The sequence below is a fragment of the Schistocerca gregaria genome, chromosome 2, assembly GCF_023897955.1.
Source record: "Schistocerca gregaria isolate iqSchGreg1 chromosome 2, iqSchGreg1.2, whole genome shotgun sequence".
Classification (NCBI taxonomy): Eukaryota; Metazoa; Arthropoda; class Insecta; order Orthoptera; family Acrididae; genus Schistocerca; species Schistocerca gregaria.
The window spans coordinates 353,838,769-353,866,724 of record NC_064921.1 but is presented as its reverse complement, the minus strand read 5'-3'; the positions used below and the strand labels follow the sequence as shown (position 1 = coordinate 353,866,724).

Genomic DNA, 27,956 nt, shown 5'->3' with positions numbered 1-27,956 from the left:
TTTGGCTAAAGTAATTCAGAAAAACCATGAAAACATAAATCTGGATCACTGGGTAGTGAACCTCCCTTTCCCCTGGTTGCAAGTTTAGTACCATAACTGCATCACCATTTCACTTTGTTTGACTATTAAGATGGCGCTAACAATATTGTCGATCGTATCTCAGGTATCATTTATTCTGGCCCTGATATGTCAGTGTGGAAGTCTTTAGTTCAGCATTAGAGGCATGTGTCTGTAATTAAATTATTAATGTTGCTCTGCCCTGCCGACACCATTGCAAAAAGTTTCTTTGGAGACCAAATACAGTGATGAGCTTAGATTAGATTAATACTTGTCTCATAGATCATGAATACAATACTTCGTAATGATAATACTTTACAAACTTTTTTTTTTAATACTAATTTATATCTAAAAATTCATCAATTGAGTAGAAGGATTCGTCTTTCAAAAATTCTTTTAATTTGTGTTTAAATGTTGGTAGGCTATCTGTATGATTTTTAATGCTATTTGGTAAGTGACCAAAAACTTTTGTAGCAATATAATTCACCCATTTCTGTGCCAAAGTTAGATGTAACCCAAAGTAGTGAAGATCAGCCTTTCTCCTAGTGTTGTATCTATGCATATTGCTTTTGAATTGGAATGGATTGTTAATAATAAATTTCATAAGCAAATATAGTTTGCTACAATACAATTTGACCACATGCTACAACTTTAATGTGCTCAGTAACTTGTATAATAATGCAGTATCAATCTGTGGTCACACTCCAGAGAACAACACTGCGGAAATGTGATGTGCCAAACTGTTTCTTCTAAAACTGAATTTAGCAGAAAATATGTTATTTTTAAGATGTTAATGCAAATAAACTAATTCCATGTATGAATATGAGTAAATTAAAGTTATATTATTTATTGTTCTTTCTATAGCCTCACAATTGCTACTTGCGTTTGTTGATATTTTGGATGTTAGAGTGATTAGAAAAAAAATGAGTTTTAAGTTTTTTGTATTTCCTCCTTTTGGCTGGATGTCATGGGGACCACGGCCGTTCACTATTATAAGAAAATGAAAGGCGTCTACAGCCATCCTTATAATCTTATTTATTGTGTAGTTGGCATTGATGGTTGGTGTGCTGACATCACAGTTACAGATAGTCTGCGTAAACCAGTTATGTTGGCCACTGATGCAGTGTATACGTGGTTCGTGATAACCCCTTCAGTATCAACTAAGGGCTGAAGGTGGCCCATTGAAGTGCCAAAACTGGTAGCTACAAAATAAAACAGATCATAAGGATGGTTGTAGGTGTTTCAATTTTAAGATTTCATGGACATTAAACTCCAGTTATCTCCAGTAAGTTTTTGACCTGAGAAAGAATATTTACTATTAATGTTAATTAGAATTTATAGTTGTTAAAGCTTCTCACATGCCCTGGTCCCAAGAGAGCACACTGTCTGTCAAGATAGGAAATTAGTCCAAAGTATTCAACATGAACTGAGCTGAATACAAAAGAAGTGGAAACCATTCTCATTTTGGTATATATCTGGCTTAAAATTAATGTTATAGCCAAGGAAACTTGACTAAGGAAGATGAGTGTCACGCAGAGCAAAAATCACGAGAAACAAAAGGCTATAGTAATGGTCAGAGACCTGACTGTGCCACGTCTCCTTCCCAGAGATGGCATGATATGGTACTGCCTACTGGCAGACAATTTTTTACTTCACAACTAATGTGTTGCTTGTGGTGTACAGAACTCCTTATGGTATTTGACTGAAATTATGTCAGACAGTAGAGTGGCTAAATACTTACACTATGTTTAAGCAATGTAGAGACAGATTCGGGTTTTGAAGGTGTGTGTTGTGTCTGAGCTCATAATTGTGCCTTCTGTTGGAGAAGTGGAGATCGTAAAAAGTTCATACAGGGGAGATTGACCATCTACACGATCTGATAAGAAATATCTAGACACACCTCTGTAATGCAGAATTGCCCTGTAGATGTCACGAGATGTGAAGTGAACTTGCCAGTATAAAAGGAGCAAGGAGAGTTGTGTTGTCAGTAGAGAAGCTGTAATCACAGTATGGATCAGTTGCGAGAGCACAATGTCTTTGAACGTGGACTAGCATTGGATGTCACATGAGTAACAGACCCATTAGGGATGTTTCAACACTTCTAAAGCTTGAGGTTGACTGTTGGTAATGTGATTTTCAAGTTGAGAAGCGAAGGAATAGCATGTACTGATGATGGACACAGGCCATTGAGCATTGTGGAGGGTGATTGTAAAGTTCCAAAGTGCTTCTGCCAGGCCAGTTAGGATAATGACTGTGCGTAGGTAGCGGGGGGGGGGGGGGGGGGGGGGCAGGTTCTATAGTCCAGCAGCTCGACATGGCTACACATTTCTGTAATCAATAATAAGTGACAGTTGGGATGGTGTAAGAAATGATGGCGCCACTGGACAGTGGATGACTAGAAATAAGTAAGAAATATGTGATATGGAGTGGTGAATCACGCTATACTGTGTGGCATTCTGATGGAAGAGTTTGGGTTTGGCAATTGAATGGAGATTGTTCCATGCCATTATGTGTAGTGTCAACCGGTAGTACAAAAGAGGTACTGTGACAGTATGGGAGGGGGAGGGGGGGTGTTTCTCACCCTGTCATAAGCTAGCATCAATGGGGCAGTCATTCCTGGACAGTAACATTCCTGAAATGATCTGGCCATCCCAGAATCCTGACCTGACCAAGTGGAACACCGTTGGAATGAGTAACGTTCCATACACCAGCATCCAACATCACTGCCTTCTCTTGTTTCAGCTCTTGAGGGAGAATGGACTGTCATACCTCATTGAAGGTGTCCCCAGCAGAGTTCAAGTTTTAAAAAAAGGCAAAGGATGAAACACCCCATATTAATATCCACTAATAGGTCCATATATTTCTGATTATATAGTATATATGACTGTGAGTGGTGTTTCAGTGCTTTGGTTTATGTTCATCTTTCTGTCCCAGTTATGCCAAGAAGTTATTCAGCATTTTTAAGTAAGTGTGCTTGCCTTAGTATAAGTATATGCGAGAGTAAAAGTGGAAATGAGAATGACTGAATTTGTTAAAAACATGATTTTTTTCTGAATTGTGGTAAATTTAAAATATGATTCGCATGTCATAATTACTGGCTTATGGCTTCAGTGGTGACTTCACCTACTTCCCACTAACTTGATACATGTGGCCTTAATTTGTGTATTGAATATTACAGTGCTGAGTTTGCTGCTTGCTGCATTGTTGTGAATACTTAAGATATCCATTAAAATGTTATGTTCATCATATGCAACAGTCTTTTTCAAATTTTCCAGATGCAAATGAGGAAATACAGCGCCTGAAAGAAGAACTAGCAAAATATGAGGGAACAACAGAAATGAAGTCAAAGGTATTAACAACAGCATTCCAATGCACCACTATGTAAAAAAAAAATTATGACATTGTCTCTTACCATTATTGTGTTTTCATTTTATTAGACTGTCATTTATAAAGCTCTCGCATCATTCTGCACTGTGTGTGTCACTCTTCCATACTTTATGTCAATTTCTTCATCAACACACACGTAACAGCACATTGTACATTCTACCAATCAACACTAAACAGTTAGACTTAAGTATGGCACTCAGTTTCACAAGGTGATAAAAATTGTCCTTATAAGCAGTTGAACAATGCTGGTTAATGTTGCCATAAGATTTCACTTTGCTTGCTAATAATATAGGCACTGCTAGTTGCTAGTGATCATCTATACGATGGATAGGGGGATAAGCAGAAAACACAATGTGTGGTATTTAGTGACAAAATCTTGGTTTTGTCAGTTGTGCAATATCACAGATAGAGAATTGAATTTATTACTGGAATATGTGTTTTTGCTATTGTAAAGGAGTTGACTTGTGTGGGCTTCATTTAAATTGATGAACTGGAGTACAACCCAATGATATTTTTGGCTTGTCATGGTTTATCACTAGTGGAAATTCATCCAAAGTTAATGAGGGCTTGGAGTCTGCTCTTTCATTTTCAGCATTTAAGAAATTGCTGATTTGAAATACACCACACTTGTATTGTAGAGAATCCAAGACAAGGGCACCCCAAAAATAGTAATGAAGGATGAATAGACTGAGAAAGTTCAAAATGTAGTAGTTGAAGGATCATGTGGTTGAATGAAGGTGTGTGATATTGTTGCTGCCCCAAGCAGTTTTGTGTGTTTAATTGTTCTATGTTGTGCTCTGTTACCTAGTATTCGACAACATATTATATTATTATATTTACATATTCACATTAGAATGAAAAATTTCACTATAGTTACAAATAACTAATATATTACTACCATACCACCAGCATATTACTGCTACAGGACTACTGCTTTTACAACTGTCCTCCTCTGCTGTAAGCATATGAAAGATTGCAACTGATTTTGTGCACCGATTTGTTACTGTGGCTGAACTGTGTGAGCAATAGTTTCCACCAGAAATGAAGCAGCAATGAAAACAGTGGATGGGAAACTAGTGGCCCTGCACCAGAAAAGGTGAACTCTGTTTCGACTGTTAGAAAGTTGAGGGCTAAAGTCTTTTGTTATACAAAAACGATTCCTCTTAATTATTAACTTCCACAGGTTAAAAAATTTCTCAACAGGAGAATGCACATGCCTAATAAATTACTTTGGCAGTGGGAAACTGGAGAGATCTGAAGTAGACATTGCTGTACGTCTGTAATACAGAACCTGACCTTCTTACATACAACAGTAGTGTGACCGTTTTGAAAATATTGATCCAGTATTTGGCATCATTATCAAGTAGGCCTTACGCAAACACACACACATACTATTTAAATTGCCTTAAGTTGTCATATCTCATATTGCTTTGATTATTATGCTACACAAGAATATTTCTGTAATCTCTGATATCGTTATTTGTAAATAGCTGTCAAAGGTGTTTGATACTGTGACAAACATTTAGATCTACACATATTCCTTTTTGTGGTTGCTGTGTTTGAACACCCCATGTACTTTCACCTCTGATAAGAGCATTATCTAATGGCATGTAAATGTCTGTTGCATCCAGACGACCACTAGAATGCAATGGTTTAAACATATGGTTTCCATTGTATTGTGTTTTTACTCTCCATATTATCTCTGTCAAAACAAGGTTGATACAAAATTTTAGATTTTTTGTGGTGTCTCAACTAGTAAGTCAGGGGAGGGGGAGGGGGGTGGGGGGGCCTCACACTCCTGGTGCAAACTACTTTCGATGAAGTGATTTAGAAGGAAGTCGTGCATATTTGTCACCCCACATTTATACATAAAGATCAGAAAGATCATTCAGATATGTTTTACCATACAGCTGAAGCAGAACTAATAATCTGAATAACGGCAAATTGTTAATTGTCAGTTTCATAGCTTTTCATCACCAGATCTACTATAGAGAAGTGGTGCCAATGTCTGTAAATTGATTCTGTATTTTTTCACCTCTTTTTGGTTGCTGAAGGAAAAAGAAATTACAGTATCATCTACTGTTACTTACAGTATTTTCGGAGATCTCCCCTTCCCCCCCAAAAAGTTTTGTGGTATTCCCAGAAGAGGTACCTATGGCTGACTGCTCATGTGTGGTACTGAATTGAGCTACAAGTTGATTTAGAAATTTATTCTGCACATATTTTACAGACTATAAGACGGTACGGACTCTAAGATGCACCTTAATTTTTAATCAATTTTTTTTAAATAACATTTTTACCATTTTTATTATTGGATTGAAAATCAAACTAAAAAAACCTATTAGTTTATAAAACCGAACTGACCTATAAAATCTCTGAAAATCCTCATCTTAATGTTGTTCTTCTTTTTCTTCTTCCTCTTCCTCTTCATCACCATTGTGGCCTCTACATATATAAGATAGTTTTCATTGCCATCAAAAGTGTTGGTACTTATGCCACACTTCTTGAAAAAATTAACAACTATGTCTTCTCTCACATTCGACGGCGACTGTTTTATCCACTGACACACTTGTTTGATTGTAGATTATTTTAAAGCTTGCTTCGGCATGAATTCATGTTGTGTTTCATTCATCACCCATTTGTGCCATTCCTCTCCCGTATACACTTTAAATGGATTATTTGTTGAGACATAAATATGTTATTATTCAACATCGAAAGAAAACCAGTGTAGTAGTAAACCAAATAGTGAATATGGCTGAAACTCTTCTGATAATTGATGTGCCAAGTAACAGAACTGTTGCCATGAAAGGTGCTAAAAGCGGAACTATAAAAACAAGTGGACATAAAAAGATACATAACACTGTCATCCTTTCATGTTGTGCTGCTCTGTTTCCATGTTCTTATGTATGTGCTATTATTTTCAATTTATAGTCCACATTGTATGAATATCTTTTATTTGATCCATTATGAAACTAGCTACTAACAGAAATGTTAAACTGTTCGCAATAATACAAATAACCTTCATTGAGAACCACTCAAGAAACCGATATCATGTATGAAAACCTTTTCTTTCTTCTGTCAGTGTAGCTTATACTTGGTACCATCAGTGGAAATGTTTGTAAAATGGCCATTGATATTCTCATGTCAGCTTAGTGAAGTATTTTGAATCATTTGTGTGTAAAATATGAGACATAGTTTAAAAATTCAGTTCTGAGACATAGTTTGAAAATTCAGTTCTTTGATGCCAGCTATCCATAAAAGCATTACAACTGTCCTTAGCTCTCACATTGAGGTATCTACCTTAACAATCACAAGTGTGCTGAAAGAGTACTTTGCAGCTGTAGTGCCACGTTACCTATGTGGGGCAGCACTCTTCTCGTGCAATTGTCAGTTCAAATCCCGATGCTTACCAGTGGTGTTTTAAGTTAGCTATTTACTTATGGGAATTGAGTTCTGCCTTATAACAACGAACCACAAAATCTTATTACTCAGACATTTTTCAGCATATTTGTGCCATCATTAGGGGTCATATTTTATTGAGGTCTTAATCTCTAGTATGTTAGATTTGTGAGATCTTCATTGAATGGTTAGACAGTTTGTCATATTTCGTTGCACTGTCCTGGTCCTCTGTATGTTTATCTCTTGTAGGTAAGAGACACAAAAACACACTGTTTTACTGAACAGCATTAGCAAGCTAAAAAAGAAGAAGAAGAAAATGATTTTTGAGATATGTAGAAAGCAAATTTGTCATGAAATTACAGCTTTTTTAATAGATCTGATGGAAGTGAAGGAAATGTAATACAATAGGATCTGTAGTAGAATTAACGAAAGAATATTCCTGATATCTGGCTGAGAAGTGCAAATGGGTACAGTTGAAAACAGTTGCAGTCTACGGAGCTGCAACAATGTTGAGGCATTGCCATAGGGACACATACAAAGTCAAGCTCATTGCAACAGTAAGGAATCTTATTTCACCAATTCTACTATAGGACAGTTATTTATAGGGTATCTGGGAGACAGAAATTTCACCAAAATTGGGACAATACTTGCATTGTTTTATTTACTTTTTGAGACAAAAGACCATACATGGAATAAGAACAATAGAAGTATCAGCATCCTCTCCAAAACACACAAAGCACATGTGAAAATATTCCCTGACCACCTTAGAAAAGAAACATTGAATTTTAATCAAGAAATGGACAAACCAGATTCAGAAATGAATGGCCCATGTGCAAGCTATGGGCAAAATTATAGACTGGACCAACAACTTCATCAGGATAGAAGAGTGGAGGAAGGAATTACATATCGCTAAAACTATTCTGATCACCAATAGAAGAACTTTTCAGATTCGTAAAGTGCCGCCAGCCGGGGTGGCCGAGCGGTTCTAGGCACTACAGTCAGGAACCGTGCGACCGCTACGGTTGCAGGATCGAATCCTGCTTCGGGCGTATATGTGTGTGATGTCCTTAGGTTAGTTAGGTTGAAGTAGTTTTAACTTCTAGGGGACTGATGACCTCAGATGTTAAGTCCCAAAGTGCTCAGAGCCATTTGAACATAAAGTGCCAAAAATTGTAGTGGCATGACAAGGACTTAAAAATAACACGTGCGTTAATGATAACATCAATCACATTGCAGTGACCCATTGATCTTTACACACCATATTAGGTGCTACTCATCACTCGTGAGCTGCTACTGCTGCAATGCTTAACTTGTACAACAGGTGCACACCACTGTTTCAGAGATAAATATATTTAGGTTGCAGGTTAGTATTTGATAGTTGGTCGTCGAGGGCTTAAGCTTTTGATCATTAATAGTAGATTCAGTGTTCAAGATTTGAAAATAGCTTTAGCACAGTTGTGTTTATCCACTGATATATTACCTCACGTATATTAACTTAGTGTGAACTTGATGCAGTTTACTATCTCTGATCTGTTGATATTCAGTTTTGAAAGTACCCAGAACCAACTTACAACATAACTCAAGTAAGCTTTACAATCAGTTATAGATAAATGTTTTCAGCTTGAAGATATGAGGTCCAAAGCGCACACATAAAGTTTTTACAAAAATAGAGCTTTGTGGAAGTCCAATTTCTAGCCAATACACAAATCTCATAGGTCTGAACTGATTTTTTAACCAAGTCTCAACATCCTGTATTTTCTGAGGGGGAAAAAATGTACCCAATAGTGTCTGTTTACAGTTGTAGAGTTTGTAACTAGAATTAGAACATGAAGAGCAGATACTGAATGCACTACATATAAAATTATGACCTATTCGAACTTCATGGACTTTATCATCATTTTCATTAAGTACATTTGAGTGGCTTGAGTTTTATATAAAACTGCCAATATACCTCCGATTGCGAAGTACTACTACTACTACTACTACTACTACTACTACTACTACTACTACCACCACCACCACCACCACTACCACTACCACTACTATGTACATGATGTAGACACTAAATTACATTGGCAGCTCTAGATAACAACTAGGCAGCACAGATCAAAGGAATTGCGCTTTTGGCCCACTTGTAAAAAAATATCAGAAAAATCAATGCACCGGCTTTTCGTGAATTTTTATGTACACAACATGGGCCTACTGATATAGATAACACTGGTTCACCATAAGATCAACAGCTATCAGGAGCATGCATGCTACAATGTCAAAACAATAATGGTGTGCTTTATACCCTTGTGGTTCTCAGCACCTTGTATTCTTTCATCATAATTCTTTCCTAGATATGACAACATTACATTAATATTGACTCTTTCGTAATCTGTAGTTTCCAGTGATATTAGTATTGTTTGCTTACACTTCACTGTAGTTACAAAGATAATCTCTGTTTGTTATTTACGATCTGTCACTTGCATGTTAAATTCTCGTTTTTTTCATTACAGAATAGAGATAAAGCCAGTCTAGCCTTGGAAAAAATCCCCTAAGTAACACTTTCACTCAAATATCATGAAATAAAGTCAACTCAAGCTCAGTATTGTAATTACAATAATTCAGATATATTACTATTCCGTATCAGTTCTTGCGATACATATGATAAGCGACACGTCAGCCTAGAAGAAATTTCACTCAATCTAAAAGAACTTCTCTGTAGAACAGTAATTCATAAAATTGTTCTTCAGATAGAATTTAAAATTTTTAAATACTTTTCTTCACTTTTTAAATCTTTATTTCATAAGTATTACAAATTCAAATAATATAGCTATGTCTCAAACATTAATGAAATGTATTAATAGCTTCTGACTTATCATGACCGAAACTGAACATAAACTCAGGACATCGTTTAACAAATTTACAGTTCAGAGTGCAGATTTCTTTTGTTATTGTTATTCATGCCAGGGTCAGGTGAGCTACTTCAGGATACTTCTTTGGAAAATGACTTACAATTTGACACCAGTGTAGCCCTGCATTGATGACAGCTTCTCGACAGGAAGACTGTTCCTTCCGTCACTGCCATGTCCCACACTCATAACATGAAACTTCAGAAATAACAGAAATTTCTACAGCATCATGTAATCAAAATATATGAAATCTTTCCCATTTTATTAATGTTATGGAACGTGTCTATGTATTGTCCATATAATGTGCGGCAGAGGATTTTCAGTTCCAAATCATTTTGATAAAAGAATTGTTCAAATTATCTACAGAACATGTAACTAACTATCATATGTTTGTCATTTTCATTTTACTTACATCATTGTAAACTGCTACTGTTTGTGTCTAATGCTGATGAACTTCCAACATCTAATGGAAAAAGTAATAGAAGTAGTTTGAAACACAGTTTTATCATCAATTGCAATAACTCTAAAATAATGTATAAACAGCTCTAAAAAGTAGTAGAAATAAACAATTCACATCAAAGAACCAGTCCACAAGTTTTTAAATTTAGGTCAGTTGAAGACAATGACTGAATGGGTAGCAAAATAATAGCTTACTGATGGACAGTGGAGAGGTGCATATTGGGAATTAGGGAAGACAGGAAAACTAACAGTGGGGTTATGGAAGAGCCTAGAGGGAAAAATGTAATTCTCACTGTAATGGAAATGAGTAGGAATCGAGTAGGATCTTTGTCCAAGCAAATGGATGGTAATCTGCCAGGAAGTTTCTTATCAGCGCACACTCCACTGCAGAGTGAAAATCTCATTCTCAAACTGGATGGTAGTTGGACCAAGAATGTTCCTTGCTGGAGTCCACGAGATATGACCATCATCCATCCACTCGTACATCATGTTCCATAAATCTCATAATGAAGGAGAGTCTTTACGGTTGTGGAAGGGGGTAAGTTGTATATTCATAGGCAAAAGTAGTCACTGCAAGCAACTTCTGTAAAGTTTACCAACAACAAATTGTAACTAGTGTTCATCCACTCTTCAGTGACCTCCTTTGTTATGCACAGTTGGATGATCATTAATTGTAATAAATGTTCATGGAGTAAAAATATTGGCTGAGTCTAGTGGTAGTTTTAAAGAAAAAATACTCATCTGGTTTTTGAGGATCTCCTTCAATCTGTTGCTTGAATTTCTTCTGCCTGGAACCAGATTCTCTTGCAGATCTGGAAACCTCATAGGGCGATGTGTTTGTTGAATAATGTAGACGGGTCAATCCAAATAAAGTAGTCCAATAAAAATTAAGTTGGTTACTTGACCATATTCAAATATTTTAATTTTTTTATATGTGATTACCCTATAATTTAGAAGTTCGAAACAGTTTTTTAAAAAAATCACCTTTCACCTTTACTGAATAGCAGCCAATTATTGTTCGTAAGGGCGCAATGATGTTTTAGTTTAGAGACGTTAGCAAAAATATAAATATCTCTGCACTGGTTTACAACATTGCCATGGACATGATTGTTTTTAGAAAAGTGTCCTTTACAACACTGTCTATTACACAAAATACCCTAAATTCAAAAATAACCAGTCAAAATGACCTCCAAAGTTTGGTATCCAAATTTTCAAAAAAATTTATATTTTAGGCCCAAAAAGCACTAACCAGGAGTAATTTGTAAGAGTCAATTTTTTCCTATTGGTAGGTATCATAAAATACTAGCCTCATATAGAGCAAGAAGACTTACAAATGTTTCTTCAATTTTTTATGAATTTTTGAAATTGGAAAATTTTCATTTTTTGTTAAGTTTGGGGTTAGTTATGTCAGGTGGGACTGAATATAAAAATATGATTTTTTTTTGCACAGTTTGTACATCTATATGATAGCAACTTACTGTAAAAATTTCAATATTGATTTCTGACTGTGAACAAAGATATGAATTTTTTTAAAATGAGGAGATAATTCATTGTACTCTAAAACTGATATTACGGCTGTTGCCTATTCATTTGCAATATTGGCAGGATATAATCAATTATTATTGAAGTAAGGTACTGAATTATGTGCAAAAAGTGGAAACATCACCGAAATAAACATTAATATTATTGTGACATACGAGGTGCATTCAAGTTCTAAGGCCTCCGTTTTTTTGTTCTCCGGACTGGAAAGAGATAGAAACGTGCGCATTGTTTTAAAATGAGGCCGTGTTCATTGTCAATACATCCCAGAGATGGCAGCACTGTACGGCAGATGGAATTTTACGTCCAGCTGCGAGAATGAGAACTGTTAAAATGGCGATGTTTTCCTTACTTGAACAGCGTGCAATCATTCGTTTTCTGAATTTGCGTGGAGTGAAACCAATTGAAATTCATCGACAGTTGAAGGAGACATGTGGTGATGGAGTTATGGGTGTGTCGAAAGTGCGTTCATGGGTGCGACAGTTTAATGAAGGCAGAACATCGTGTGATAACAAACCGAAACAACCTCGGGCTCGCACAAGCCGGTCTGATGACATGATTGAAAAAGTGGAGAGAATTGTTTTGGGGGATCGCCGAATGACTGTTGAACAGATCGCCTCCAGAGTTGGCATTTCTGTGGGTTCTGTGCACACAATCCTGCATGACGACCTGAAAATGCGAAAAGTGTCATCCAGGTGGGTGCCACGAATGCTGATGGATGACCACATGGCTGCCCGTGTGGCATGTTGCCAAGCAGTATTGACGCGCAACGACAGCATGAATGGGACTTTCTTTCCGTCAGTTGTGACAATGGATGAGACATGGAAGCCATTTTTCAATCCAAAAACAAAGCACCAGTCAGCTCAATGGAAGCACACAGATTCCCCGCCACCAAAAAAATTTTGGGCAACCGCCAGTGCTGAAAAAATGATGGTGTCCGTGTTCTGGGACAGCGAGGGTGTAATCCTTACCCATTGCGTTCCAAAGGACACTACGATAACAGGTGCATCCTACAAAAATGTTTTGAAGAACAAATTCCTTCCTGCACTGCAACAAAAACGTCTGGGAAGGGCTGCGCGTGTGCTGTTGCACCAAGACAACGCACCTGCACATCGAGCTAACGTTATGCAACAGTTTCTTTGTGATAACAACTTTGAAGAGATTCCTCATGCTCCCTACTCACCTGACCTGGCTCCTAGTGACTTTTGGCTTTTTCCAACAATGAAAGACACTCTCCGTGGTCGCACATTCACCAGCCGTGCTGCTATTGCCTCAGCGATTTTCCAGTGGTCAAAACAGACTCCTAAAGAAGCCTTCGCCGCTGCCATGGAATCATGGCGTCAGTGTTGTGAAAAAAGTGTACGTCTGCAGGGCGATTATGTCGAGAAGTAATGCCAGTTTCATCGATTTCGGGTGAGTAGTTAATTAGAAAAAAAAATCGGAGGCCTTAGAACTTGAATGCACCTCGTACTTAAAATAAATATTTTCAATTTACATCCTTCGAGATGTGACTGTTCCTAAACCTGGTGGTGCAAACTTATTCTTTCAACCTCTGCAAGCCACCACTGTCCATCATACACACATGCCACTGTGCCATTCAATGTTAAAGACAGAGATGTAATTTTACTGATACAATGATCCGCATAAATTTTGGTTTCTGATGTTAACATAGCATCGAACTAAGTTTTCTGCAGTGCCAAGGAATTTGTGGAAATGCCTTGTTCCTTTTATTGCTTCACAGTTTTCAAATCTGGTTTGAAATGTTGTTTTCATATGCAGAACCACTTCTTCTTTCTTCATCAGAAAATAGGTAATGGCTTTAATATTATCCTTGCAAAAGACATACATGTCCTGTACTGTGAGAATTTGGTCTGTGGTTGACCTTTGTAGGCTGGCTTTACTTACTTCACATTTTGCTGTACTTCCTACTCCATCACATGCATTTTTACCATGGCAAGATGCAAAAAAGTGCCATTCAGCCTCCAACCCAAAGTCTATTTTGTGGTTGCACAGATTTGAAAAATTATTTTTGTTCTTATACTGACTACCACTTCCATCTGAAAAGTGTATCAGCTTCACAACCTTGGGAAAATTTTCTGTTATGTAATTTATTACATACTTTTGAAACACGTGTACAGCCAAAGTGTTGTGCTCCAAGTAGTCATTTAGAATGCAAAGTGAAGAACTGCAAACTTCATCTTTCTCATTTTTAAAATAAAGAATAAACAGAGGCACTGTTGCCTGGTCATTGATCCAGTGGTACCCTTGTATCACATCCTGAATCACAAATGTAAAATTTTCTGCAAAATTAGCTAGCACTATGCATTCAGTTTCATGAAGTTGTACTTTTTTGTCCTTCAAAAACTTACTTTGCATTTTAGAAACATAGTGGTGACTTTTGAGTTTTTGGAAGTTATCAGTTAAAGATTCTAAGTACTCTTCCTGATATTTAACCACTGTTATCATATCTGCCCCGTCAGTTGTGACCCACTGTTTGAAGGTAATACTGTCTGGCATTTCCTCATCATATTCGTGAAACAATTCAATAACCGTTTCGATAATGGGCCATTTTTTACACAAACTCATCGTGCAGTGTCACAGACCATTAAACCTAGTAACTCTTTGTAGTTAAGATCACTGAGTTTTCCACCCGAAATCATTAGTTTGACATTTTGATGACGTAAACAAACACATACGGAGTGTGTCCCTGAGGATACAGCCAAAATACATCACTTAGGGCAGAGGTCACAAAATTTTTACTTTCCAATTTTGCATTCAGGATGAGAATTTATGAAAGCTACATAAAGTTCAAATAAATTTGAGAGCGTTAGTCATTTCTGCTTTGTTACTTTCATCATCTTAAAAAAACTGCTGAAACTTTTTAATTGTTTCTTCACTCGTACCTACTCCTTTCTTCTTTCCTAAAACTGGAAGAATGCCTTATTCTTTCACTAACTTTTGGACTAGTTTAATCAAATGATGAGAAATGTTGAATTCATGAACTATTTTTTTCTCTTGGCCATGAGTCAGGGAGCAAACTTAAAAGTTTAACTTTTTTCTCTTTAGATGTCACTAAACATTTAATTTTTACTTTCTCCATTAAGCTCAAATATTCAGTGTCAGATGTTGCTAGTGGTAGATTTTCGTCGTCTTTAGCAATAATGTTGGTATCTGTATTATTAAAGCATGATTCCAAGTCTTTTCTAATTTTGTCTGAAATTTGTTGTACCTTATTTTCTTTTTCTGGTACTTAATTTTATTATTTTCGAAGCAGTAGATTTGGCTAACTTAGAACAAGCAAAATCCAATATGCTAACAGCTTCCTCATGAGGAATATAAATGTAATTAACAAGGTTACATGATTATGGTTCTGGATTCACAACAAATATTTTTGAGTAACAATTTGGGCACAGGGAATTTCCAGGAATCACATTACATTTCACTTGGAAAGCTGTTTCTCTCTCATATAACAAGCACAAATGTTCAAAGTTTTATTTCCCTCAAACCTTTAGTAATAGGCTTTTTATGAACTTTAAGTGTATCACAGCACTTTCTTCCAAAAATTTGGTTGTACTTCAGAATATATTTCTTCTCATGATCCTCACACACTGATGTTATGGAAGAACGTACTCGAAATTTAAACAAAGTTTGTCTAACTTCAACAAAGCCATTGACATTTTTCAAGTTTTTTGAAACTGAACTGTAAACTGTTTTGTGACACGCTTCACTTGCTATCTGTCTAACGGAGCACTGTTCATCCATGTTATTGCATTCCAGCTAATCTCTCAAAATTAATTACAAATTACACACAGAACAAAACACACAACACATTCTACACTCTCAATGAAGTATGTGCATTCACTCCTACAGAGGTTTCAGAACAGACTAACTACAACAATGCCACACCCAGCAAACACAACTCTTTTGTGGATGCGTGCGTGGTGAGCACGGGGCTCTGAGCCATTGCAGCCTTCTTTCTCTCCAGGGGTGCATTTCCTTTCCCCTCCTTGCTCCTTTCCCCTCCTTGCTCCTTTCCCCTCCTTGCTCCTTTCCCCTCCTTGCTCCTTTCCCCTCCTTGCTCCTTTCCCCTCCTTGCTCCTTTCCCCTCCTTGCTCCTTTCCCCTCCTTGCTCCTTTCCCCTCCTTGCTCCTTTCCCCTCCTTGCTCCTTTCCCCTCCTTGCTCCTTTCCCCTCCTTGCTCCTTTCCCCTCTTTGCTCCTTTCCCCTCTTTGCTCCTTTCCCCTCTTTGCTCCTTTCCCCTCTTTGCTCCTTTCCCCTCCTTGCTCCTTTCCCCTCGCCCTCTCCTCTCCCTCTCTTGGTGTTCTTGCTTATGTTGGTCCCCGCTATCCTCCTGGTTCTGTTGGTTTTACAATTCGGCTTTGTTGCATAATCGTCTCCTCCTTTTGGCATTCCTTGGTCCCCCTCTGGGGTTTGACCTCCATTAAAAAATTTCTCCTCCGTAGTGTGAGCCATTTGGGAAAGAGCGCCTTACCTAGTGTCTCCGATGTGCGCCCTCCTATTACATTCCACCTTCTCTTTCACGTCGTTGTCTGATACTAGGGTGCATAGCCAGCACGGTAGCCAGCCCGTGTGGTGGGGTCGCTATGTACCCTTTTGGTTGAGCCTCCTGAACACACAGGGATCACACTTCTGATGCCTGAGCTGTGACCTCCTCATGCATGCCTTGGAGTGGTTGCTCGTCATCCTGGAGCATCAGAACTCCCGGCAATGGCCGCCGTGCCAGACAGCCCTCGCTGTGGCTAGGTGGCGCCCATGAGGAGAGCCCTGATCGGAGTGGGTGGTATCAGGGCGGACGCTATGCAAATGAAAAGCATATGGGTCCACAACTCTTGCCGTTCTTCTGCGGCCATCTCTCTGTGTGGAACTGATTCCTCAAGTGCTGCTTCTCTTGCCCCTTCGGTCTTCCCTTCCATGGCTACTCCCTGGGAAGAGGTCAGGCCCGTCGGCTAGGGGCGAAACCTTTCCCCTGTTATCTAGTTTGCACTAGGACTGTTGGAGATACTTTCACCAATACCAAACCTTTATTCTTTGTGGAACACATTGAAGACAAGTTTGGCGAAGTGGACTCCCTGAGCAAGATGTGGTCGGGTTCGTTGCTGATAAAAACTGCTTCAGCTGCCCAATCTGCGGCCCTTCGTGCCTGTACTCATCTTGGCACAATTCCTGTGTCCATTACCCCCCACCAGTCTCTCAATATGGTACAAGGTGTGATTTTTTACAGGGACCTCATCCTTCAAACTGATGAGGAACTTCGGGACAATCTCGGACGGCGGGGTGCTCACTTTGTTCGGCGTGTTCAGAAGGGTCCTAAAGACAATCGTATTGATACTGGTGCCTTTATCTTGGCCTTTGAAGGGAATACCCTCCCTGAGAAAGTTAAGATTATGGTCTATCGATGTGATGTGAAGCCGTACATCCCACCTCCTGTGAGGTGTTTTAAGTGCTTGCGTTTGGGACACAAGTCATCCCGCTGCTCACAGGCACCTCTCTGTGGTGACTGTGGACATCCACTCCATGAGGGGACATCCTGTGTTCCCCCTCCTGTGTGTGTAAATTGTCATGGTAGTCATTCTTCACGTTCACCAGATTGCCCAGTACATAAGAAGTAAAAGAAGATACAGGAGCATAAGTCCCTCGATCGTTTAACCTATACAGAGGCCCGTAAGAAATATACACGACTTCACCCTGTGTCCATGACATCTAGTTACACCTTGGTTACATCTTCACCCCTTCCTCACCCTTCCTAACCCCCATCCCGGACCCCTCTCCCCCCCCCCCCCCTCCCCTGCGGCTCCCACACCTTCTCCTCTGGGCGCTGCTCCCCTCCCCAGCCGGAGAAGTGTCCCACTCCTTCGGCATCTGCCGGTCTCCCGGGATGCCCCTTCCCGGCACCTTCCAGGCCAAAGGTCTGCTGCCGCGCAACGACTGCGAGAGCCGCGGTCTGTCGGCCGCAGGTCGCCTGGTCTCTTTCTGTTCCTGATCGTGCTGCAGCTGGCTCCTTTATGCCACACAGCCCTCCTCGATCTCGGCCTGAAAAGAAGAAGAAACATAAGTCCCGGGACAAAGAGCCTCTGGTGTCACCGGAGGTCCCTACTCTAACTCCACAACCGGATTCTGACCTGTCGTTCATGGATGTCGCCCCCTCCTTGTCAGTGACAGGTGGGGACCCGGCGGTATGACTGGATTTAGCATGTTCAGCCCCCCTTTAAACCATCGTTCTGTGGTTCTCCAATGGAATTGTAATGGATACTATTGTCACCTTCCAGAATTGAAATCCCTTCTTTCGTCCTACTCTGCAGCTTGTGTGGTTCTCCAGGAATCTCATTTTACTGATGCTCACTCACCAACCCTCCGTGGGTTCCGTGTTTTCTGTCGAAATCGGGTCGGACCCCTGCGGGCTTCTGGTGGCATTTGTACGTTGGTCCGTACAGACATTGCTGGCATGTGGATTCCTATTCAAACTACATTGGAAGCGGTTGCTGTTAGGGTCCACTTAGACTCTGTGGTCACAGTTTGCAATCTTTATCTCCCTCCTGGCAGGACTCTTACACCTGCTACCTTAACTGCCCTTCCTCAGCAACTTCCTCCTCCCTTCCTCCTCCCTTCCTCCTCCTTGGGGATTTTAATGCTCATCATCCCTTGTGGGGCAGTGCCTTTCCATCTAGATGAGGTCTTCTTATAGACCAATTTATTGCAGACCATGACCTGTGCCTTCTTAATGAATGCTCCCCTACTCATTTCAGTGCCGGTCATGGTACCTTTTCTGCCATTGATCTTTCTCTTTCTTCTCCCTCTGTCCTCCCTTCATTACACTGGTCGCCACACGGCGACCTTTGTGATAGTGACCATTTCCCGTTGATTATATCACTCCCTTCCCGCTCCCCGATGGACAGGTTACCTCGTTGGTCTTTCCAACGTGCCGATTGGGCTCTATACACAGCACAGGTCAATTTTTCTCCCTCTTTGTCCAGTTGTATTGATGACGTCCTACGTGACGTGTCTGATGCGATTGTTCGTGCTGCTAGCCTTGCTGTCCTGCGCTCATCTGGGCCATTTCGTCACCGGCAAGTCCCATGGTGGAGTACAGCCATTGCCATTGCCATCCGTGATCGCCGTCGAGCTTTGCAACACTTTAAGAGGCACCCATCCGTATCCAGCTTTACTACCTTTAAACGCCTCCGCGCTAAAGCCCGTTATTTAATCAAACAGAGCAAGCGGATATGTTGGGAACGATTCGTTTCTTCCCTTGGTTATACTGTCTCTCTGTCACAGGTATGGGCTACACTTCACTCTCTCCAAGGTTGCCATCGGCAGTCCACCCTCCCAGGCTTTCGCCTCCTATATGGCCTTTGTACGGACCCATTAGTTCTTGCAGAACATCTTGCGACCCATTTTGCAGTGGCATCAGCATCAGCCTCCTATCCAGCTGCTTTCCTTCACCAAAAGCAGCAGGCTGAAGCTTCCACCTTATGTTTCACACAACAAACCTTTTACTGAGTGTGAATTTCTTTCTGCTCTATCTTCTTCTCATGACACGGCCCCTGGCCCAGATTCCATTCATAACCAACTGCTTCAACATCTCAGTGCTCCACAACGGCAACATCTTCTTCGGGTGTTTAATCGTATCTGGCTCTAGGGTGACTTCCCTTCTTAGTGGATGGATAGCATCGTGGTTCCTGTCCTTAAGCCTGGTAAGAACCCCCTATCTGTTGACAGCTATCGGCCAATTAGTTTGACCAATGTTGTTTGTAAGTTGCTTGAAGAGATGGTAGCCCGTCGGCTCAATTGGGTCCTCGAATCTTGGGATCTATTGTCCCCTTACAAGTGTGACTTTCGAGAGGGACGGTCTCCAATCGATCATTTACTTCACTTGAAATCCCCAGTTCGGCAGGCTTTTTCCCAGCGCCGCCATTTGGTTGCAGTGTTTTTTTACCTTTGCAAGGCCTATGACACGGCCTGACGCCATCACATCTTACTTACCCTTCATCAGTGGGGTCTTCGGGGCCCACTCCCGATTTTTATCCGCCAGTTCCTGTTCCATCGGTCATTCAGATTTCGAGTTGGTACTGTTTTTAGTTCTCCACGGACCCAGGAGACAGGCATCCCACAGGGTTCTGTCTTGAGTGTCCTTCTTTTCCTCATTGCTATCGATGGACTTGTGGCCTCTGTCGGTCCCTTGGTCGCCCCTGCCCTGTATGTGGATAATTTCTGCATTTGGGTTAGTTCCTCCTCGATGGCATCTGCAGAACGGCAGCTCCAGGGAGCTATACAGCGTGCCTCTGCCTGGACCCTCGCACAAGGGTTTCAATTCTCTCCTTCAAAATTGCGGGTGGTCCACTTCTGTCGCCGTACTATGATCCACCCTGATCCAGAGCTCTATCTCGCTGCTCAACGATTGCCTATGGTCCCACAGTTTCGTTTCCTGGGTCTTCTTTTCAGCAACAAGCTCACTTGGCTGCCACATATCAGACTCCTGAAGGTAAGATGTTTCCGTAAACTCAATGTCCTTCGCTTCCTTGCCCACTCCTCTTGGGGTGCGGACTGTTCCCTCCTTCTCCGTCTTTATCGTGCTCTAATTCTGTCTCGCTTGGACTATGGTTGTCAAGTTTATGGTTCAGCTTCTCCTTCCACACTGCACGTGCTGGATCCAGTCCACCATCGTGGTATCCGTTTGCCCACTGGTGCCTTCCCTACTAGCCCTGTTGATAGTCTCCTGGTTGAAGCTGGGATCCCCCCCCCTTTCTGTTCGGCGGTCCCAGCTTCTGGTGTCTTATGCACTCGCTATCCGTTCCTCTCGTACTCATCCTTCCTATTCTATCCTGTTCCCAGACCATGGACGTCGCCCACCCGACTCCCGCCCACGGGCGGGTTTACTTGTTGGGCTCCACCTTGCGTCTCTTTGCTGTGATTTTCAGCTTCCTTCTTTGTCCTGTCTTCCTCGCTGTTTGGTCTCTTAAATCTCAAACAACCAACCAACCAAAAATGTTGTACATTGCCACACCCAGCAAAAATGTACTTCTTTATTGACATTAAACTTAAATATAAATGGGCATTTTTTATTACCATAGAACAAAAGTGAAAGCTCCTATTATTTAATATTGCAGTATTAAAAATAAATGAACTAAATGAATATTGGGTGATAGTGTTAACTAAATATATGTTGTTGTTGTTGTTGTTGTTGTAGTTGTTGTGGTCTTCAGTCCTGAGAATGGTTTGATGCAGCTCTCCATGCTACTCTATCCTGAGCAAGCTTCTTCATCTCCCAGTACCTACTGCAACCTACATCCCTCTGAATCTGCTTAGTGTATTCATCTTTTGGTCTCCCTCTACGATTTTTACCCTCCACGCTGCCCTTCAATACTAAATTGGTGATCCCTCGATGTCTCGGAACATGTCCTACCAACTGATCCCTTCTTCCAGTCAAGTTGTGCCACAAGCTCCTCTTCTCCCCAATTCTATTCAATACCCCCTCATTAGTTATGTGATCCACCCATCTAATCTTCAGCATTCTTCTGTAGCACCATATTTCGAAAGCTTCTATTCTCTTCTTGTCTAAACTGTTTATCGTCCACGTTTCACTTCCATACATGGCTACTCTCCATGCAAATACTTCATGAAAAGACTTCCTGACATTTAAATCTATCCTCGATGTTAACAAATTTTTCTTCTTCACAAACGCTTTCGTTGCCATTGCCAGTTTACATTTTATATCCTCTCTACTTCGACCGTCATCAGTTATTTTGCTCCCCAAATAGCAAAACTTCTTTACTACTTTAAGTGTCTCATTTCCTAATCTAATTCCCTCAGCATCGCGCGACTTAATTCGACTACATTCCATTATCCTCATTTTGCTTTGGTTGATGTTCATCTTATACCCTCCTTTCAAGACACTGTCCATTCCATTCAACTGCTCTTCCAAGTCCTTTGCTGTCTCTGACAGAATTACAATGTCATCGGCGAACCTCATAAGTTTTTATTTCTTCTCCATGGATTTTAATACCTGCTCTGAACTTTACTTTTGTTTCCTTCACTGCTTGCTCAATATGCAGCTTGAATAACATCGGGGATAGGCTACAACCCTGTCTCACTCCATTCCCAACCACTGCTTCCCTTTCATACCCCTCGACCCTTATAATAAATTTTATTACAGTGAAACAATAAATCATTTAAATAGGCAACAGCTGTAAGATCAGTTGTAGAGTAATGTGAATTACTTCTTCATTATCAAAAATTTATGTCCTGGTTCACAGTCAGATATCAATGATGAAATTTTTACAGTACGTTGCTGTCAAATGGGTGTACAAACTGTGCAGAAATCGTGTTTTTATATTCAGTCCCACCTGACATAACTAACAAAAAAATGTACAAAAAATGGAAATTTTCAAATTTCAAAAATTCATAAAAAATTAAGGAAACATTTGTAAGTGTTGTTGCTCTATATGAGGCTAGTAGTGTATGGTATCTAACTATAGGAAAACAATAGACTCTCATAAATCACTCCTTCTTTGTTATTTTTGGGCCTAAAAAGTGGATTTTTGAAAATTTGGGTACCAAACTTTGGAGGTAATTTTGACTGCGTTATTTTTGAATTTAGGGTATTCTGTGTAATAGCAATGTCGTAAATGACACTTTTCTAAAAACTGTCATGTCAGTTGCAATGTTGTAACTTGACCTAGTGCAGAGATATTCAGATTTTCGCTAATATCTCCAGACTGAAAAATCGTCGCGCACCTACAAATGAAAATGGCCGCCATCCAGGAAAGGTGCAAGATAAATTATTTTTGAAAACTGTTTTGAACTTCTCAAATGTAGGGAAGTCACGTATAAAAAAATATTTAAAAATGGTCAAGCAACCATCACTGGACCACTTAATATGGATTGACCCAGATGACAAAACTGATTCATTTGTAATTTTCATATTACCAGCCCTAGATGCCTTGCTGCTATCAGTTACAATGTTCACTCAGTGAAATAAATCTCATTTATAAGCAGCTCAAGAAAACTTTACATATCTCCTTCCTTCCTTCCCACCAGACAACAAACAAACAACTGGCACCCAGTTAACATCATTCCAAAGTACATCTGTAAAGATATAGCCATACTAAGATCGAAACATAGGACATTAAATCAAAAATAATTTATAGAAAATGAAATTCACTCAACAGCACAATAGAACAATTATGATAACATATATTCACATAAACAAAAATTTATATTTTTACTTTTATTTATTTTTTATCATAGGGGTTATTTGTGTTAACACTACATATTATACAGTGGGAGTTTGAAACATTTAAAATAAGCATGGGGAAAAAAAAGATTAGATCGTAAATTTGAGAATATACGTGGTCTAACCGGCTTATTGCGTGTTACACTCCCCCGTGAGTTTCGCTCACATTCCACTGCGAGGGAAAGTCTCGCAGGTGTGCACAATTTTTACAAATTTGAAAAGTAAAACATGCAGTAAAACAAGTGTTTTTGGAGTATCATCATTGGTAACTGTGGCCTGAATAGTTGAAATATGGTAAAAGGAGACATCTGGTGTGCACTGGGGAGGGGGACAGAGAAACGTCAGAATTACTTCTTAACTGAGTTGAAGTCAGGTGAAAAGAATACTTGGCAAATCATTAGGCAAAAGCAAATACTAAGTCATGTTAAAAAAAAATGGAAAAAGGTTACTTTTCGCAAAAAAAAAAAAAAAAAAAAAAAATGTTAGATTTCGTTATTAATTATGCTGTTGAATTTTGTACAAATACTAATTAACAATATTAAAGAAAAAATACTCATACTATGACAAAATTGTAAAGCAAATATTAATCTGTTAGGGGTAACAAGACTAAAACTAACACTCAACATTCTATAAATTTTAACTTGGATGCAGAAAATAAGATAAATGATTTGTTCTCTTATACACTTGACTTCCTAAATTTACTCAATGTTTTTGAAAAGTTAATACTATTTTGAAAAAAACTACTGGAAAATTGATTCTATATCTCAGAAGCAAGTCCTCTGTGCCTTTTTGGCACTACCATGGCTTACAATACCATTTTACATTGCCAGTAGTTCATGAAACACTGTGTGCAGCATATACACGACTAAAACATCGAAGCATTTGATAAAGGTATGTGTGCTACAAAAGCACTTCTCAGTTCCAGGATACTAGATTATGTGTATAGTATTTCAAATATAAGTCAGGTGTGCTAACATGGCACAACTTCAATTGGGGGTACCATACAGTAAAACCTATCACATAACTAAAAGTTCTGTATGAAAATTTAAGTTCAAGTCCAGTTGAGGATACCATGTAGTGTGTTTAAACACACAACCAAGTTCACTGTCAATTTGGTTCAACTCGTGGTTTAGAATACTGTACAACATCAATGAAATAACATGTTTATAAGTACTGTGGTGAATGTCCATAGAAACATGTCATGTAACTAACACATGAAGCACAAAAATGAAAATGGCCTCTCCAGATCATCAGGTTGTCTAAAATTTACATACCATTTCTGGTTGAAAATCCACTTAAAACTAGATAGAATTGGAAAATGTCCACTTAGGTGATACACAAAATTATATACTGTACACAGATGATATGTATCAAAATTTTGGGAAACAACTGCCCATAGATTTCAATAACTCTCCTGATATATTTTACAACTTCGGTGAAAATAGGATTTGTTTGTTCCAGAGTTTTGTGTCATAAACATCTACATAAAATTGCATGGAGCCTTCTGCTCTGTTTGCAAGTAGTTCAAAGACAAAGAATAGTGTACATATACACTCCTGGAAATTGAAATAAGAACTCCGTGAATTCATTGTCCCAGGAAGGGGAAACTTTATTGACACATTCCTGGGGTCAGATACATCACATGATCACACTGACAGAACCGCAGGCACATAGACACAGGCAACAGAGCATGCACAATGTCGGCACTAGTACAGTGTATATCCACCTTTCGCAACAATGCAGGCTGCTATTCTCCCATGGAGACGATCGTAGAGATCCTGGATGTAGTCCTGTGGAACGGCTTGCCATGCCATTTCCACCTGGCGCCTCAGTTGGACCAGCGTTCGTGCTGGACATCCAGACTGCGTGAGACGACGCTTCATCCAGTCCCAAACATGCTCAATGGGGGACAGATCCGGAGATCTTGCTGGCCAGGGTAGTTGACTTACACCTTTTAGAGCACGTTGGGTGGCACGGGATACATGCGGAAGTGCATTGTCCTGTTGGAACAGCAAGTTCCCTTGCCAGTCTAGGAATGGTAGAACGATGGGTTCGATGACAGTTTGGATGTACCGTGCACTGTTCAGTGTCCCCTCGACGATCACCAGAGGTGTACGGCCAGTGTAGGAGATCGCTCCCCACACCATGATGCCGGGTGTTGGCCCTGTGTGCCTCGGTCGTATGCAGTCCTGATTGTGGCGCTCACCTGCACGGCGCCAAACACGCATACGACCATCATTGGCACCAAGGCAGAAGCGACTCTCATCGCTGAAGACGACACGTCTTCATTCGTCCCTCCATTCACGCCTGTCGCGACACCACTGGAGGCGGGCTGCACGATGTTGGGGCGTGAGCGGAAGACGGCCTAACGGTGTGCGGGACCGTAGCCCAGCTTCATGGAGACGGTTGCGAATGGTCCTCGCCGATACCCCAGGAGCAACAGTGTCCCTAATTTGCTGGGAAGTGGCGGTGCGGTCCCCTACGACACTGCGTAGGATCCTATGGTCTTGGCGTGCATCTGTGCGTCACTGCGGTCCGGTCCCAGGTCGACGGGCACGTGCACCTTCCGCCGACCACTGGCGACAACATCGATGTACTGTGGAGACCTCACGCCCCACGTGTTGAGCAATTCGGCGGTACATCCACCCGGCCTTCCGCATGTCCATTATACGCCCTCACTCAAAGTCCGTCAACTGCACATACGGTTCACGTCCACGCTGTCGCGGCATGCTACCAGTGTTAAAGACTGCGATGGAGCTCCATATGCCACGGCAAACTGGCTGACACTGATGGCGGCAGTGCACAAATGCTGCGCAGCTAGCGCCATTCGACGGCCAACACCGCGGTTCCTGGTGTGTCCGCTGTGCTGTGCGTGTGATCATTGCCTGTACAGCCCTCTCGCAGTGTCCGGAGCAAGTATGGTGGGTCTGACACACCGGTGTCAATGTGTTCTTTTTTCCATTTCCAGGAGTGTATTATTGGTTATCAGACAGTATCTTCAAGGTATTTTCAAAAATGATAAAATGTTATGCAGTTTTTTTTATGTGGTGTGGGTATGGTATTCAATGGCAAAGAAGTCCTTGTACTTGTTAGCATGTTTCTAGAATCACCACCATACTCATGGTTGGTTACGTAAATAACAAAACATAAAAAAAAATTGTAATAGTACTAAGTCATTGTGTGGGATATGGTTGTGTTGAAACACTTAAAAATTAGAATTTCTGTACAGATAAATGTTTCAATAAGTCACTGTATGGTTGTAACATTTGATGCACATCAAACAAAAGACAAACTCAGTGTAAAGTTTCCCATCTGGGGTGAAATGTTTCAAAAACTTAGTATATACCTCATCATGATTCCAGAAAAGTAACAAAATAACTCCCACCTCTTGTTAAATTTTCAGAAACAGTAACAAAACAGTTACATGTCTCAAGTATATAGTCTGATACAATAAGTAGTTCAATTTATAAAGCATTTTGAGTACTGAATATATCAGCCATCAAGTGTTCAGATGTATCATTCTGTCTTACCTTATAAGATTCAGTGTAAGTATAAAAAATTTCATGTGTTTCAGAAATAAGCAGTTTTCACTTCTCATAACCTTTCAACAGTGTACAAGTATGTAGTGGTGTATAGGTATAGTTGTCAATTCACTAAAAACATCCTCCAGATTACTTCATATTATCAAGTATCCTGTTCCTCACATTAATTACCAACAAGATGCTTAATCACTTCTCAGCATACAGCTTACAGACATGTTGCCTAATTACAAAAGAGGTCACACTTCACACAGGATCAACCTTTCTGCATAAATATAACTAAGTATTTACTTGCATATGTTACTTCAAATCAAAAACAACTTGCATTACAAAATTTTGCTGGCTGTATGTGTGTTTTAGAAACTTTCTCCACAGTAAGAAAAAACAGGTTCCCTAACCAGTCCCTACCTAACATCATTCTCCTCATTACATCAGTAATAAATCAGTACTTCATTAAATACATCAAATATCTCATCATTGCATCAACATAATAACTTCACCTCATTACTCCACTGAATACTCCATAATAATAATCACTTAAGAAAAACCACCTGCTTCATATTATACAATTGATCAACCTCACAAAATAACACCACATAGCAGCAGACCTCACTACTGGTATAGCTTTTCCTCTAACAATAGAAACAGACATTAAACTATTTCCATGTTCTATTATTTTACTGTATCTAATCATTGCATTGCTTGCGCAATTCATTACTATATACAATAATATTACTTCACTGAAGGGTCAGAAAGGTAACACTCCCTACAATCACTTCATTACTTTCAAATACACTTCACTAGGCAACTGTACTTTCACTTGTTACTTTATACAAACAGTTTGAAAGCTAGTGCATGACACGTAATATTGTGTATGCACTGTTTACTAATCTCATTACTCCTGCAATTATACAACCTTTTACACTTTCATGTTTACTGGCTACTCAGGATGGTCAACATAATTTGATATACTGGTACATTTTGTAAAATCCCATTACCTTACCTTTATGGTATCATAATAATAATTTTTTTTTTCAATTACAAACAGAAAAATATCCTCTTGCACTACTTTTGTACTCAGAAAATAATCAAATAAGTGTTAACACTCTGAATTTTATATAACCAGTGTTGAATAGGTTTTTTGTTTCTGTTTACTGTCAAAAAATGACTGTTCACCAATGTTTCCACCAACTGAGAGGGTCTCAGTTTAACTTATCACCTCTACTATCATTATCCCTCACAGAGGGTTGGGGGTGGGGTTATTATTTGTCCACTGTCCACCTCTATTTTCAAAATTCCTATCACCTTTTCTGTTGCCAGAGTTTCTATTCTCATAAAACTGTTGGTCCTCACAGCGTGATAATTTCTAAAATTATTTGGATTCCAGTCACCCTTCTCTAGGGTGGTGGTCAAAATTGTCATTGTTATT

At 39.8% G+C, this 27,956-nt stretch overlaps 1 protein-coding gene across 1 annotated transcript in view; it reads left to right on the top strand.

Moving 5' to 3' along the window:
* Positions 1-27,956, top strand: part of LOC126337044 (GRIP and coiled-coil domain-containing protein 2-like) — a 252,037-nt gene that overhangs the window by 18,867 nt on the left and 205,214 nt on the right. The window contains exon 3 of the mRNA XM_050001367.1: positions 3,333-3,406. Coding sequence (XP_049857324.1) covers positions 3,333-3,406 — 74 coding nt within the window. The remainder of the gene's footprint in view (positions 1-3,332; positions 3,407-27,956) is intronic.